This window comes from Puntigrus tetrazona, chromosome 6, assembly GCF_018831695.1.
Source record: "Puntigrus tetrazona isolate hp1 chromosome 6, ASM1883169v1, whole genome shotgun sequence".
In the NCBI taxonomy this organism is placed as follows: domain Eukaryota; kingdom Metazoa; phylum Chordata; class Actinopteri; order Cypriniformes; family Cyprinidae; genus Puntigrus; species Puntigrus tetrazona.
The window spans coordinates 336,622-351,621 of NC_056704.1; the positions used below are offsets into that span (position 1 = coordinate 336,622).

At 39.1% G+C, this 15,000-nt stretch overlaps 1 protein-coding gene across 2 annotated transcripts in view; it reads right to left on the reverse strand.

The window, feature by feature from the left end:
* plxna1b (plexin A1b) overlaps positions 1 to 15,000 on the reverse strand; it is a 109,048-nt gene that overhangs the window by 76,567 nt on the left and 17,481 nt on the right. For both annotated transcript variants that reach the window (XM_043241135.1, XM_043241134.1), the window contains exons 2-3: positions 9,121 to 10,482; positions 3,916 to 4,098 (exon numbers count right to left, since the gene is read on the reverse strand). In XM_043241135.1, the coding sequence (XP_043097070.1) occupies positions 3,916 to 4,098; positions 9,121 to 10,296 (1,359 nt within the window). In that variant the 5' untranslated portion in view covers positions 10,297 to 10,482. The remainder of the gene's footprint in view (positions 1 to 3,915; positions 4,099 to 9,120; positions 10,483 to 15,000) is intronic.

The window sequence follows — 15,000 nt, forward strand, 5'->3', positions numbered from 1 at the left end:
GTCTAATCTACAGCGATGAATCAGAGTAATAATCAATAATCATGCAAAGATAAGCGCGCCAGAGTCGGTGTGTGTGTGTTCTCAGCCAGATCTCACGCTGAGACACTAATTACAGACGTGTAGAGCTCAGCACAACACACGCAAGACCCAGCAGCGCTGCTATGTGCACACGCGTGTGTGTAATTAACCTCCGCCGCTCCAATCACTGCCAACACTTTGAACTGCATGTAAGACGAGCAATAATACAGCATTCCTCTGTGTGTGTGTGTGTGTGTGTGTGTGTGTGCTTTGATCCAGACCCGTAACCCAGTGTATTCCCAGAATGCATCATTCACCAATCTTTTATTATAATTGTCGGCTTTTACCGTTTTATTAAGTCAAGTGTCACTATCACTAACACCCAGTCATTTCCTTTTGATGCATTTTACATTTGCATTGACGCTTTTGGCCAATGCTTTTATCCAGTTCATGCGTTCCCTTGAAACTGAACCTTTGACCTTAGCATCGCAAGCTCTACAGCTGAACATGATCAAATAAAATAGAAAAAGGGGGTTTGGGTTGCATTATAAATATCAACAACCTCTCAAAAAGAAAAAAAAGGCATGATTTGAAGTATGAAGTACATACTCAACTTGTGTTAAAGTGTTAATGTATTCGGCTAATGCATTATGATATGCATATATAAAGTATATATGCATCAGGATTAATGCACATCAGAAAAACAAAAGCAATAGATTTATTGACAATGCATCATACAATCTATAACTTATATTGTTTCTGCTGATTAAGGAAGAATACAGGACGTCTTCACTTTAAAACTGGTTTGTCAACAGCATCAAGTATGTTGTGCTCAAACAAAACAGACACTATTTTTGGAATCAGCACCTCAAAATTAGTAAGAAAGAAGTGATGATTCCATCCCGAAAACATAATGCATGGAGCTGTATTAGAAAAAACACCATTAATAACAGAGATATCAACTAGCATGCAAACACTAGCAGTGACTATCACTGACAATATTATTAGAAAGAGTGAGCGAGAGAAAAAAAAAAGTGTGTGCGAGAGAGCAAGAGAGGGAGAGAGATCAAGTGTCTCTCTAAAGTGTCATCTGTTGAGGTCATGGAGGTCCAGAGGTCAGTGGGTCAGTAGATCAGTCCTGAGCTTATGGGAAGTTTAACTTCTATAAACAGCAAAGCTTCAGGATTAGCCTCCGATGACACAATATGCACCAAAATAATTCTTTACACTCGTTTTGCTTTATATCTGACACTGAATTCAGGGTGAAAGAGGACAAACAAACACCTGCTACTGACACTCAAGACCAGAAAAGCTCAACGGAGGAATCCATTCACAGACGCAGAAGCAGTTTGCATGGAGCTATAATTAACAACATTATTACAGAGAGAGCAGGGCTGGCCGACTTTGCTGTGACTTCAGACCATCAGTGTGTGTGTGTGTGTGTGTGTGTGTGTGTGTGTGTTCGGCCCAGTTGGCTCGTCCATCTGTTGTTGATTTGACCAGACTGAATCGTCTAGCGTGGTAAACCCAGACGGGAAAAGCTCAAGACTGGTTCCTCTTGCCCAGACGTGCCCTCCAGATCAGCAGGACTAATCCAGCTTCAACATCGCCAACATCTACCAGCTAAAACACTCCTAACCAGGAGCGACGCAAAGCCTCTTTGGATCTCAAGTAACTTGTCGGTTTTCACTAAAGGTGATAAAGCTACCACAATTCATTTCACAAAAGAGTGGTTTATATTTAATCATGCAGAGCTAGAGAAATGGTCTGTGCGTAATGAATCTCCCAAAACTTCGTAAAGAACAAATTGCATTTAAAATCTCATCATTTTAAGACGTTATGCCAGTTATGTTAAGAACTAGCGCAACGAAACTTTCTGATGCCAATTTATTTGAAAGCGTATGAGCGTAACAGTCAACCGATAAAGGTTTAATTTAAAAAGCATTTGTGCAACTTTTACATAATATTTACCAAAATTAAAAAAGATTTTACATTGACTCATTGTAAAATTAAACTGACGACAGATTTTTTTAACTTGATTAAAAAACACTAAAAATAACATTTGTATTTCTAATTTCTTCGGTTCTATCTTATAACTACTTGATTCTAAATAAAAGTCCTACTTACATGTTGTCCAAAAATAAATTCTTGGCCAAAAATTCTGAATATAGTCCGATTTATGACCGATTATTTTAAATGTATAAGGAGACTGCCATCTATATCTTGAACGCGTGATGCTTCCAGTTATTTTAGCTGTAAAATGATATTATAAGAAATAGCAGTTTGCAATATCACGCATTCTGTCATGCAGCTCGATATAGCAAATCTGCATGTTCTAACATTTTTATTTACTACTATAATCATAAGCACTCTTGTTTGTGCTGCAGATCGTTTAATGGTTTGTGCACTGTGTTATTTTTCGAGTCATTCGGAAGTGAATGAATCTAAAGTCTTACACATTCAGAGTGAACAGCTTACTCCTCCATTGAAAATTAAGATGCATAAGGAAACATGAAAACATGCAAATTACACATCAACGAAAGTGGCTGCCGACCAAGAACTGAAAACCACTTTCGCGAAAACCAATTAAACCAAACTCTGACGCTGAACTGATTTAGGTTCACGCTAAATGTGAAAAAGGTCCTAAATACTACAAACAGACAAACCTGAGAACAACAAAAGTGAAAGATTATTTGTGCAACTAAAGACACGCGGTAAAGGACGATGCTGTGTGAGAAGAGCACTTCTGTGACTGACTGTCATACATAACATTAAAAGCTGCTGGATATTTCATTCACATCTTCAGTCCGTCTCTCAGGGATGGACAGAGTCTGTCCTCCATTTCACATCTCAGTGAATCCATCATGTGACGCTCCAGTGAGTCCTTCCAGTCCTGTGAGCCTCCAACACACACACACACACACACACCATGGTAAGAGCACCTCATTCTGAGCTCATCATACACCCACCCACCTGATGCATGCTGTGCATTTCACACCTCAAAACCACAAAAACGAGCCACGCTGCCAAACTACCCCTTGAGTACTTGAGCCAATGCATACTGTTCCTGTAGCATCTAAAACACTTCAGAAATATCTCAAGCTCCAGCTGTTATTCAGAAAGACTATCAAATAATAAGAACACAAGCATAAGTGATTCGTTTAATGGTCAAAACTATATTATCTGTCATGCTGATAAATCACAATATCGGCCAATATTACAGATTATATTGCAATTTTACTTCCCAACATCAATGATATTTCGGTCTATCGCTATGCTGGATCATGAAAACAGGATGTTGGAAATCTGAAAACCACTTTTCACAGTGCAACGTCTAGGTCATAATTAAAACTATAAACAATGAAAATCACAATGCAATGCCTCAATCATCTCCAAATGTCGTCGGTGGACACCAAGACCATTTAATGTACTTACAGTCCCAAGCACAACTACTAATCCTATCCAGCATTCAACACTGGATAATTTCCCATTCTAACTTTAACCAACATCTCAAGCCAAAGTCATATCAGAAGCAGGGCTGTTTGATAAATCTCTCACAATATAAGCAGGAACGTGCATTAAGAAACCAAAAAGGTTTCGATTTCATGTTTTCTTTAACAGTTTTGCCGTTTAACTAGTTGGTTGATGGTTAAATCCGAAATAGTCAAGCAAACTCTATAAAACTTCAGTTTCCATTAACAGATTTATCAGTTGAACTAATTTCCACTTCGGAAAGCCCAATAATTCTCCATCATCAAAGCAACTTTAAACAAACGTACAACATAAAACACTTAAGCCTGCGTCAAAAATGTGCCAAGTCAAGCAAAGAAAGAGGTTCTCCAAAACAAAACCCCTGAAAATACCAATGACGCACACAGAGTATCAAAAGACTCTTACCTTCTTTATTCTGCCGTTGCGTGTTCCTGAGAAAACCACCGTGTTTCCGCGATAATCGTAAGCGGCTACCGAAGTCATTCCGTCATCTTTGTCTATGAAGAGCGGAATGCCCTCGATAGTGCTGGTGCCCCCTAGAGGCTGGTTGAAATCCTGCCCGCAGAAATGATCGTCGATCTGGAGAGGCTGAAACAGAAAGAGAGAGAGGGTTAGGAAAGGCACTCCACCTAAAGGTCAGTGACTGGCTAAGACGGACTGTCAGGGCGGGTTTTCCTAAAAACAATACCAGAGGAAGTCATCCACATACACACACACACACACACACAGCGGTAAGGATATTTATCACGTGGATGACAAAATGGAAACGCAAGGTCACTGAATTGCAGGAAACCCTGGAAAGGGGACTTGAGGACGAGAAAGTTTAGAAGAGGGATAAAACCAGCAGACATTTACAATAATTCTAAAGCCAATTTTCAATTTTTACTTTTCATTTCCTAACAGTTTGTCATTTTTAAATATCTGTTATTATGGGGTATTTACACTACCACCCAAAAGTTGTCTTGGCAATATTTTATTTTTAATGTTTTTGAAAGAAGTCTCTTCTGGTCACCAAAGAATTAAGTTGATCAAAAACACAGTAAAAATTGTCAAATATTGTTAGACTTAAAATGTACAGTTTTCTATGAGAATATACATTAAAACGTAACTAAACTTTTTCATTACTCCAGTCTTCAGTGTCTCATGATCCTTCAGAAATCATTCTGATATGAACATTTTTCCGCCATGTTTTATTTTGGAAAATATTGCTTTATTGTGTTTGGAAAAAAATCATTATGTACAGGGTATGAATCATTCAAGGTGACTTTAAATGACACTGTAAAACATTTCAACTTAAAAACATGCTGCCTTACATTTTAAGTATAATCAGCTTGCTTGTTTAAGTGATTTGAACTTAAATTATATTAAACTGACTTTCAGATCAACTTGTTTCATTTGTTAAAGAAATGTACAACAGTTGTCATGACTTTTTTGGCTTCTACAAAAGCATTCCTTACATGACCTGACAGTTCTTTCTAAATCATCCCCAGAATGCTGTTCTGTTCTCTAGCCTGTGAACAGGAAGTTCCTCTCTGACGGAATGCATGCCCACAGAACTCCAATGAAAGAACAGAACTCCAAAGTTGTTTATTCACAGAATTCCACTCACCGTTCACCACCGCATATTTTAAAACAACTTTGAACAAACATTGCTTAAAGTTTAAAAAAAAAAAAACAGGCATAATATTTTTGGCTAACTTGCCACACTTTACAGCTGTACCTTGGAAAAGAAAACTCCAGAAGTGAGCCGAAACCTGCCTCTGGTCACAGTCAAAGGAACAGTTCACCCAAAAACGAAAATTACCCCATAAACCACTCACCCCCAATCTATCTGACGAACACAGTCGGCCTATGACCAGAATTCAGCCCATAACACTGGCTGCTATCCACCAGCATTACTGAGCTTGGAAACATAAAAAAAACTCTGAAATAAGAAAGTCATATACACCTGGGATGGCTTTAGGGCGAGTAAAAATATTTTAATTTTAATTTTTGGGTGAACTATTGCTTTAAAAAAGGTAGAAATTATTTTAACTAAATGTTGTGAAATTTTCTTTTAGGGTTAGAGTTAGGTTAGTCTCTGTTTTATATATAAACAACAGTCAGTGCTATTTGCTCAGAAGGCTGTGTGTGTGTGTGTGTGTGTGTCCTCTAAAGCCGCCAAGGCACACATCAATAACCTTTCTTTCTCTGTCTTTCTCTCTTCACCTCCTCTTTTCTCTTTGTTTTTCTTTCTGTCTTAATCCATCCAGAAGAGTCTCTAGCTCACAGCAGGAAGAAAGGAAAGAGAAGAAAAGGAGGAGGAAGGAGTCAGACGGGCATCAATTCACTTAGCAAACTCGCTTTTTCTCCTCTGAGCTAAAAACCTGATGTCAAGCAGTCAGACACTCTCACACACACACACACACACACACACACACACACACACACACACACACACACACACACACACACGCACGCTGAAAGCTCGGCTGGGGGATTTATCGCTTTGAAAACATCACAAGTAATTTAATTCAACATCTTTATGCCATCATGAGCTGAGCTTATTTAAATATCAGCCTTGTGTAGTCAGACTTTAAACTATTAGCATAAAGGAAATCCCTGTGAACGGCTGCACAGAAAACAGCAGAAATTTGCACTGGGTAGATTTTTTTTTTTTTGTATAGAGTAATGCATTATACAATTCCCTTCTTTGTAAAGATGTATAGCACTATTAAAAAGTTTGCGTCTCTTCTTCTCACTAAGCATGGATTAGTTTGTCCAAAAACACAGTAAAAACAGAAAAATGTGGATTTAAACAAATGTTTTTAAATGTTATTCTTGTGATCAAAGCTGAATTTTCAGCATCATCGCTCCAGTGTCCGTTGTCTCAATCCTTCAGAAATCATTCTAATACGCCGTTTCGCTGCTCAGACATTTCTAATTGTTATAGACAGTTGTACTGCCCTGTATTTTTGTGCAAAATGTTATATTTAATTCCTCACGATTCTTTGGTGAATAGAAAGTTCAAAAGAACAGCATTTAACTGAATTAGTAATCTTTTAGAACACCTTTTTAGAACGGTTTAGCAATTTAACGCATCCTTGGTGAATAAAAGCAATGCTTTCACGCATATCTTACAAACAGCAAACTTTTGAATAGTAGCGTGCGTGATAATCTGACCCAAAGCAGGCGTCTCAGAAGGCAGTATAAGGTCACGAACACCTATTATGCTTTTTTGCATTTGGATCAGAGCGCCAGTCGCACTGCTATTTCACACTCGATTGATGGCTGATTTGAAGCAGTATTCTCTCAATCCTCGTGGGTCATACAGACAAGACGAGCATTACATTCAAAAGTGTGTGTGCTAAAGTAATTACATTCTCTCACACACACACACACACATTCACACTTTACTAGTGAGGCGAAAACTAACGCAGGACTAAACAGGCTGCAGAGGGACATACCAATACACACACACACACACACACTTATAACACCACAACAATTGACATGCATGTGTGTGTGGGTGTGTGTGAGATGTTTTCAGACTGCTGATTATGTGTCTGCCCAGGGCAGAGGCGAAACCAAACACACCACATTCCAGAGGGAGAGCGAGACAGAGAGACATGTGACTGTATAAACTATGTTTAGACTTAATGCGTTTGACAAGTTATATTAAACACTGCCTGATCCGATCGGCGTGAATCACTTGAGCAGCCCCAGATTTTCAGCATTCTGTTCTGATGAGATTTAAATGGATCATTTCTGTCCCTGTGAGTAAGAACACATCACAGGTGCGGCGCTTCTCTCAGACATACGGCGTTAAAGAAGTTAATTAGCGTGTGCTTAATCTCTGACGTCAAGCAGCATGTCAACAAACTCTTCGAGAATAATCAAAAGGAATAGCTCATCTGAAACCCAGAAAGTGTAATCATTTGCAAGCCATTATGTCACTGCAAAGTCATCTGACATCCATCTTCAGGTCAATAAATAATTTTAAATTCTAAGCGAATTATTTTCTTTGGTGACCATTATGAAAGCCGAACAGTGCGTCTGTATGTTTGTGTTGTGGTTTTAAAAACCGTAATTTGAATATGATAAATATTCATAAAAGGAAAAGGTCATTTGTTTGGAAACAATATTTTGAAACATGATTTACATTTTAGATGGCAACAACAATAAACTCTCTTTAACGGTCATTCAAAACTAACATAAAATCTTATGTCTTTTTGAAACTGAAATTGAAAAATTTAGGGTCATATTAAAGGCTCCAAAAACTAGAATAAGACCCCTATATGCATCCTGGATACAGACTGATGCACTTCAATGAAACCTAAGCATTTGGACTCTCGGTGAAACTCATTTTGCATTCAACCGCTCCATACTGAAGTCGAGTTGTTTTTATACAGAAATGTAAAAAATGTTATTGCTAGAACTATTTGTAAAATAAGGCTCTATTTAAAAAGCAGCATTGTAACTGCTACTGAATTACTTAATGGTTAGTTGGATGACTAGTCAGCCATCTACAAGATCTTTCTTACAATTTTTACACTAGAATTTTAGGGATGAAATTTAGGCTCAGTTATGTAAAGGCCAGGGATAACCAGGATTAAAAATGGCTATAAGCAAGGATTTAAAAAGACATTAAGCCAGCAGTAAGCACTCGAAGAGCCCATTATCATATATTTGAACTTTATGAAACAAAAAAATTGTGAGCTTTGGATGATTTCTAGTGTTGAAGCATTCAGACATCACACATTCGGCCACTCTATATCTGTTTTGCTTCACAAAAACGTCTTTCATTCTCTATTATTCCACCTGCTTAGAGCTCTACTGATAGACTTTGAATACAAAGAAAGAGCAAAGATCAAACCAATTTGGAATGAGTCAGAAAAATAAAAATGGGGATCCTTATCTCTGAGTGCTTGGTTAAATGAAAGCCATTCTTTGCCACTGAAAGCCCAAGAAAGACAGAGCGAGTGAGAGGAACAGAGACGAATGAGGAGAGAGAGATTAAGAGCGAGCGAACGGGAGGACGAAAAAGCAAGCCCTGGTCCCAGCGGACCCTGATGGCAGAGAAGATGGGATCAAGCCTCGCTAAACGAATTAGATAGCATGAGCGAGAGAGCAACTCATGAAATTTACTCAACTCCCCTAATGATGTTCCTGTCTGACTGAATAATGGAAGCACTTGGGAGAAAGACAGCAAGGGAGAACGTACGCAAAAGGAAACAGGAGGTGGGTGACAGGAAGAGTGCTTGTGATATTTATATTCTACAACAATTTAATAACATTAGACTATTAGACACTAGGTAATATTCTAGGTTTTCAGGTTCTTCACAAGGATTAGTCTTATCCTTAAATTTGCTATCACCTACCCAATGAGTAGACTCTATTCCTCTAGAGGACTTTACTAGGCCATCCTTAATGTTCCCAGCCTCACAACCCTAGTCTGATCTACAACTTCTCCACTTATATCTAATCACAATCACCCTTTGCACCAAGATAATGGAAGTTGAACTCTGGCAGAGGACATTACTGAAGCACACCCATTCATCCAACCCAACAAATCAATCGCCATAGCCATGCAGTGTGTCTTAATGACTTGCTATCAGAGAGTGGACTTACCGAGTTGATGCATGGTAGCTCCTTGTTGAGTAGCCAGGGCAAAGACAGCCTCCCCTCTCCTCTATAGCACGACTGAATCCTTTCCTTGATCTTTTCCTTTATTTTCGTCAGAGTGAACAGGCAGAGCGCCGACTCTTTTGGGGGTTTGGCCCGGTTCTTCTGACCTTGGGAGAAGACTGTAAACAGTATGTCCTCTTGCTCGGACACTCCCAAAGAGTTTGCAAGCTGCCTTCCGGGTTTGGCCAAGTAGGCGTCCTGGATTAGTCGATATTCTACGCCATCTTTGGTGCATCCGATTGGGAACTCTACATAGGAGTAAAACCTAGGATCATCAATACAGAGTCGTACGATCTTAGAGGTGAAGAACTGTTCCCCACTGGCATCAGGAGAAGTTAGTTGGGTATCCAACTGCAAGGTCAAGTAGTAGACAAACTGTTCACTGCTAAAGCTGTATATGTAGTAGATGTCGAATGTCGGGAATTTGGACAGTGTATCCGAGGGGATCTTCAGCTGGGATGAGACAAACTCGTCCTGGTGAACGAAGCTGAACATGTCAGCATCTTCCTCATTGACCATCAACTTACGGCTTGAGAGAGTTGGGAAGTACTCTGATTTACCATCGATGGGCGTTCCAATAAAAAGCTTGCTGATGTGACCCTCAGAGATGATGACCCCAGACATGGTTCCCGACTCGATGACGCTGGAGAGGTAGTGTTCCTTACGGTGGTGTGGCTCGCCGAGCTTGAAAAGGTCATCCAGGCGCAGAAACTGACAGATGCCTTGAGAAGTACTTCCACAAGCGATGAGTCGGTTTTGGGCATAGTCTATTAGCAGCAGCTTGTTCACATTACTGTTTGGGGCAAGGTCATGAGGACATAACTGTACACTTGGAGGTGGATAGCATTTCTCATTGTCCACTACGGGACCCGTCATATGACTCCTCAACTTGGTCAAGTTGCTGGAGAGCTTGTAGATCCAGTTGACCGCACCAACGTACACATCCCCGGTCTTGTTATGGATGGCTAAATGCGTTAGACCCCAGTCAGAAGGCGAGAAAGACCTAAATGGTTCCGGGGATCCTTCAGAAAGTTGAGGGGATATGCAGACAGTCAGAAGCCCAAGGAGCATCACAGTCCTTGGGCTAAAGAAGCATTGCGGCCCCTGCTGAGGCCACATGTCTGCCCTGGTCCTTGCAAGTAAGGGATATGGTGGTCCACGCTATGTCTTCAATTGGGGACGTTTAAACAAACTCAGCAAACAAGGAAGGGAGGCAGCACAGGCTTTATCGATTCAACTCTTCCTTGCCTTCTCACACAAGAGTCATCCACTTCAACATCCACCTCAATTGCTCGTCTGGGGCTCCTACAGGGCAAAAAAACACATTATGAGTGCAAATGGAACATATCCTATTCATTATGCATAATTTCTCAAAGTCAAAGTGAGTGGAAAGAGAGTCAAGACAATCTCTTTAATTTTGCCACAAATCATTTAGAATCACGTGGTCAAATGAGGTGAACCGTGTCAACTTTTAATTACTGAGACTGATAGCTCTGGGGGTGAAGATGGATTGGACACACACTGTATACAAACTCTTCACTATGCAACACCGCAGCTGTATAGTTGGTCTTGCTTCAATAAGGGCATAAGACATCCATCATCACAAAGCGTCTGACAGCAGCTTTGTGTAGATGAAGTATGCAAGTACATAACAGTGCACCTTTTAAAAGAGCCTTGAAAACAAGCAAGTCTAAAGTAAGTCTTTGAGGTCTGAAATGCTTGAAGTTGTTGAGAACTTAACAAGGGCAAGAATATAATATTGTGCTGTTTCAAGTCAACTTTGAAATGATTTATACATCTTGTCCTTTTCTAATTTACAGCTCTGAAAACAGTATAAAAACAGATTGCTGTATAAAACTAGAAAGAATTCCAATGCATTTAAAATATTGATAAATTTTTATCTGTAAGGCATGACTATGTGATCCTGTTGGGAGATTGCCAGATCAGTAAAATGTGCTTAAATACACGCAATACACCAATTATTTGTTGTATATGGACCATAAGTTTAGTGCAGCAGTATCTGAGACATAAATTTAGGATGGATGGCCACAGCCCTAATCCAAGAATCAAGGTAAGCAAGGTCTTCAGAGTTATTAGAAAATGACAGTTAGGCGAGTTTGATCAGATTTGAGAACCCTGGTTTAGATATTACTATTTAAAGTCAACAGATTAACAAACCCAGGACAGATATCACAGTTAATAAAGATCTGTTAACTCAAAATGGCATACATGAAACTTAACCCTAGGTTGTCTCACACCAGCAGTTATTTACAGATAAAAATTACTACCGACCTAATTGTTGGAGAACAGATTGCGATTCTGCTGAAGGTGGAAAATAAATCCAAACAAACAAATTGGAGTTCACCTTCACCATTTCCACTGGGGAAAGAAATGGGAGACGGAACTACAAAAACCGGAAAATCTCAGCGACAGGAGAGAGCCTGAGGCAAGCGAAAACTGTGAAAGATAAAGGAAATAAAAAGGGGAGATAGAGCAAAGGGAAAATAGGAAGAATGTTTCCTTTCTCTCTCCTTTTCTTTGCCCATTTCTTATCTCCATTGCTTTTTTCCTGTTCGGGTGATAGAGGGCCTCCTTATCTCTCCATCATTCCCCAAGGACGGGATGATGGGAAGTGGCGTTATTCCATAGAGCTCCAGAAACATGCGCCAAAAAGAACCGGAAAAGTGAAAGTATTCCTAGGTCTATCAGAAGAGGACCAACCAACTAAAACCAATACATTTCAGAGATGAGCTCCTATCGTGCTTTACATTGTGAAGGACTCTGTCATAGTAATAAAAAAATATATATTTATGGAAATATATTCAAGTATGGTATGCCATGGTAGTACTGTAGTATTTCCGACGTACTCCAAAACCATTGTAACCATTCAGTACCACGCTATTGCTATCACTTTACTATGGTACTGAAACAGTAAGGTGAGTCAAAAGTAATATATATTATGTAGTAATATATATTATGTATATATATATATATATATATATATATATATATAATATGTAGTATATATTATGTCAGTTGATTTACTGTGTGTAATGTTTTGTGTGCAAGTGTGTGAAAGAAAAACAGAAAGTAGAAGAAACCTGTACAAGATTCCTAAACCTAATTTTTCATCATTTAAGTGGATCTGTCATGATAGAATGGACTGTAAACATCAAACCAAAGTGTGTCCTCCTACAGCTACCCGGCAATAAAGCGGTTAAAACGGTCAACGCATTTGTAGCAAAAAGGAGAATGGAAACGAATGAATGTAAAAAATATAAAATGAAAGAATGTCTCCCAAAACGCTTCAAAAAGAACCGACAACTGAGGAGAATTATCAATCTCATCAGGAGATAAAAGAAATTCTTGTCTAACATCCCCGAAGGCTTTCTTTCATCTGGTGTTCTCATCTTCTACTTTTAGATTCGCCGATTTCCCATGAGTACCTGCACTTCAGACGATCGGTAACTGCTTAAATGACACCAATCAATGAATCCAAATGACTGAAACAGCCGCTGAATATATGTATACGCCCGTGCAAGCTGCCGTTATCACAGATGTTGTTATTTGCGTCACGGATCTCGGCCTAGTTCGATATTATCACTGGCATCAGTTTGTACTTGTGTGAAATGAGCCGCTCGCACACGTCCCGCCTAAAAACCGCAGACAGACTATTATGAAAACACATTACAGTCATAGAGCCTTTATTTACTACCACAAGCTTTATTTATGCATAAGCATGAAACACTTTATACATTTTCAATTTATTTAACATAAAAATACGGTAACACTTTACAAGGTTCATTAGTTAACGTGAACTAAGAATACTTGCACAGCAATTACTAATAATAACTAATGCACTATTAAAAATGAACGATTATATTTTTAGCTACAGTTTGTTAATACATGAAATAATGTTAACAAGTGACACCTTTTATAATTACCAACCCCAGCATCATCTCAGAAATGCAATGAAATAACTTGCGAAAAACATTCTCTGCGCTTTGGGCAAAAAACGTTCCTGACAGCTTTCGTGAGATTCACCCTTAGAAACCACCACACACACACACACACACCAACAAAACAAGCGCCGGAGTACATTTCAGCATAAGGAACATGAGACACAGTTAATATGGAAGTCAATTCATTCTCCATTTTTCCCCACAGCTGCCCGAGGACACGTTATTCTGCGAGTCGTCTCACAGCCCCTCTGCTTTAGAAAACAGAGCATAAATTCACGTCCACACACTGCGGACAGACCTCTAAACCAGTCTCCTCAGATAATGGCGAGTGGTGGCAGGCGGCCGGCTGATTTATTACTTGTGGCATATCAATTACAGCGCTCGCCTCTCAGAAGGAGCGCGAATACACACACAGAATACACTCCCAAACAGATGTGGATAAAACACACACAGAAGCGGCATGCTCAATATAATCCAGTAGAAAAAAAAAGGAAAAACTATGTTTAAAATAGCAAACTGTGGCACACTTAAAGTACAATATGCATATCCCAAATGATGCGCTATATTTAAAAACAATTGCATACAGATACATAAGGAAAAAAAAATTGAGGCTGTAAATAAAACAAAAGATTACTGGTTGACGTCAAACTTATTTTAGGTTTTCTACGTCAAAGTTTCTATGCATTCTTTGCTGTTTGTTTGTGAATTCAATTTCTTTCTTTTTTTATCACGCAGACTCGTATACACGGCATGAGCGAAAAGCAACACCGCCTGATATTTTTCTTCTTTCACATCCATAACAATAAATGAATAAAATTATGTAAATAACCAGAACTACTATCCATGTCTGAGCCACATTTCTGTTTTAAGCAATATCGGGTGTCATTTTTAAATTTGAAAAGATACTCGACTTAAATTTATTAAAAATCGCAAAGCGCTTTCTGAGTCAAACGATTAATAGCAAAAATCTTTATCGCTGCATGCACGATACATTTGAAGCAAATTATAATATTTGAGTGATTTTTCGTATTCGGCTGTATGAGTGCAGATTTTTCTGACACGAGGACAGGAAGGAAAACACGACGGCACAGGAAGTGGCCAGTCATCAATGACACGGTCATTTCACAGCTCATTATCACACTAATTATACAGTAAATAAGCCACAGACAAACGAGCTGCATGCAAAGCTGAACACGCGTGTTTCCCCGGCAATACACACAGAAACGGTGCTTACATCCAGCCTGTGCGTGAATATAACCTTTCACATGACAATCTAGTATTTATTATCTTTATGCATAACATTTACCCCAAAATAACAGTTACTGCAAAAAAAAATCAATTTAGACAAGTAGTTTAGAATATTAAAGCATGAGACAGTTTTACTGTAGTAATCGCTGCAGTCACCAGTTTTGGCAGAAACAGAATGAAGGCGGAGGAGAAACAGATGCTGTTTACACTCGACCCCCGTTTACCCCACTTTACCCCCCACAGAGGAGTAAGACCCTCATCTCCAGCCCTGCCCCCGCGTGCAGCTTTGAGCTTCCTGAAACTCATCTGCAAACATTAGACAACCAGAAAACCATTATATGATCTTACTTATCTGATTTAAACATCTCTGAATGAGAGCGAAACCACCCAGCAACCAAACAGCAACACTCTGTGCTGACATGTAAAAAAAAACACACTGTTAAACTGTAACCAATGAACTGAAATGTCTGTGATTTCACTGATTTTCATTGAATTCGCTGATTTCGGTCACAAAAGCATGCATTTCTACAATAAAGTAACAGCTTTTCCCAGCAACCCATTCATTCATTTGTCCCATTAAGGATTGTTTTGTGCTTTTTAAAAGCCTTGGTCA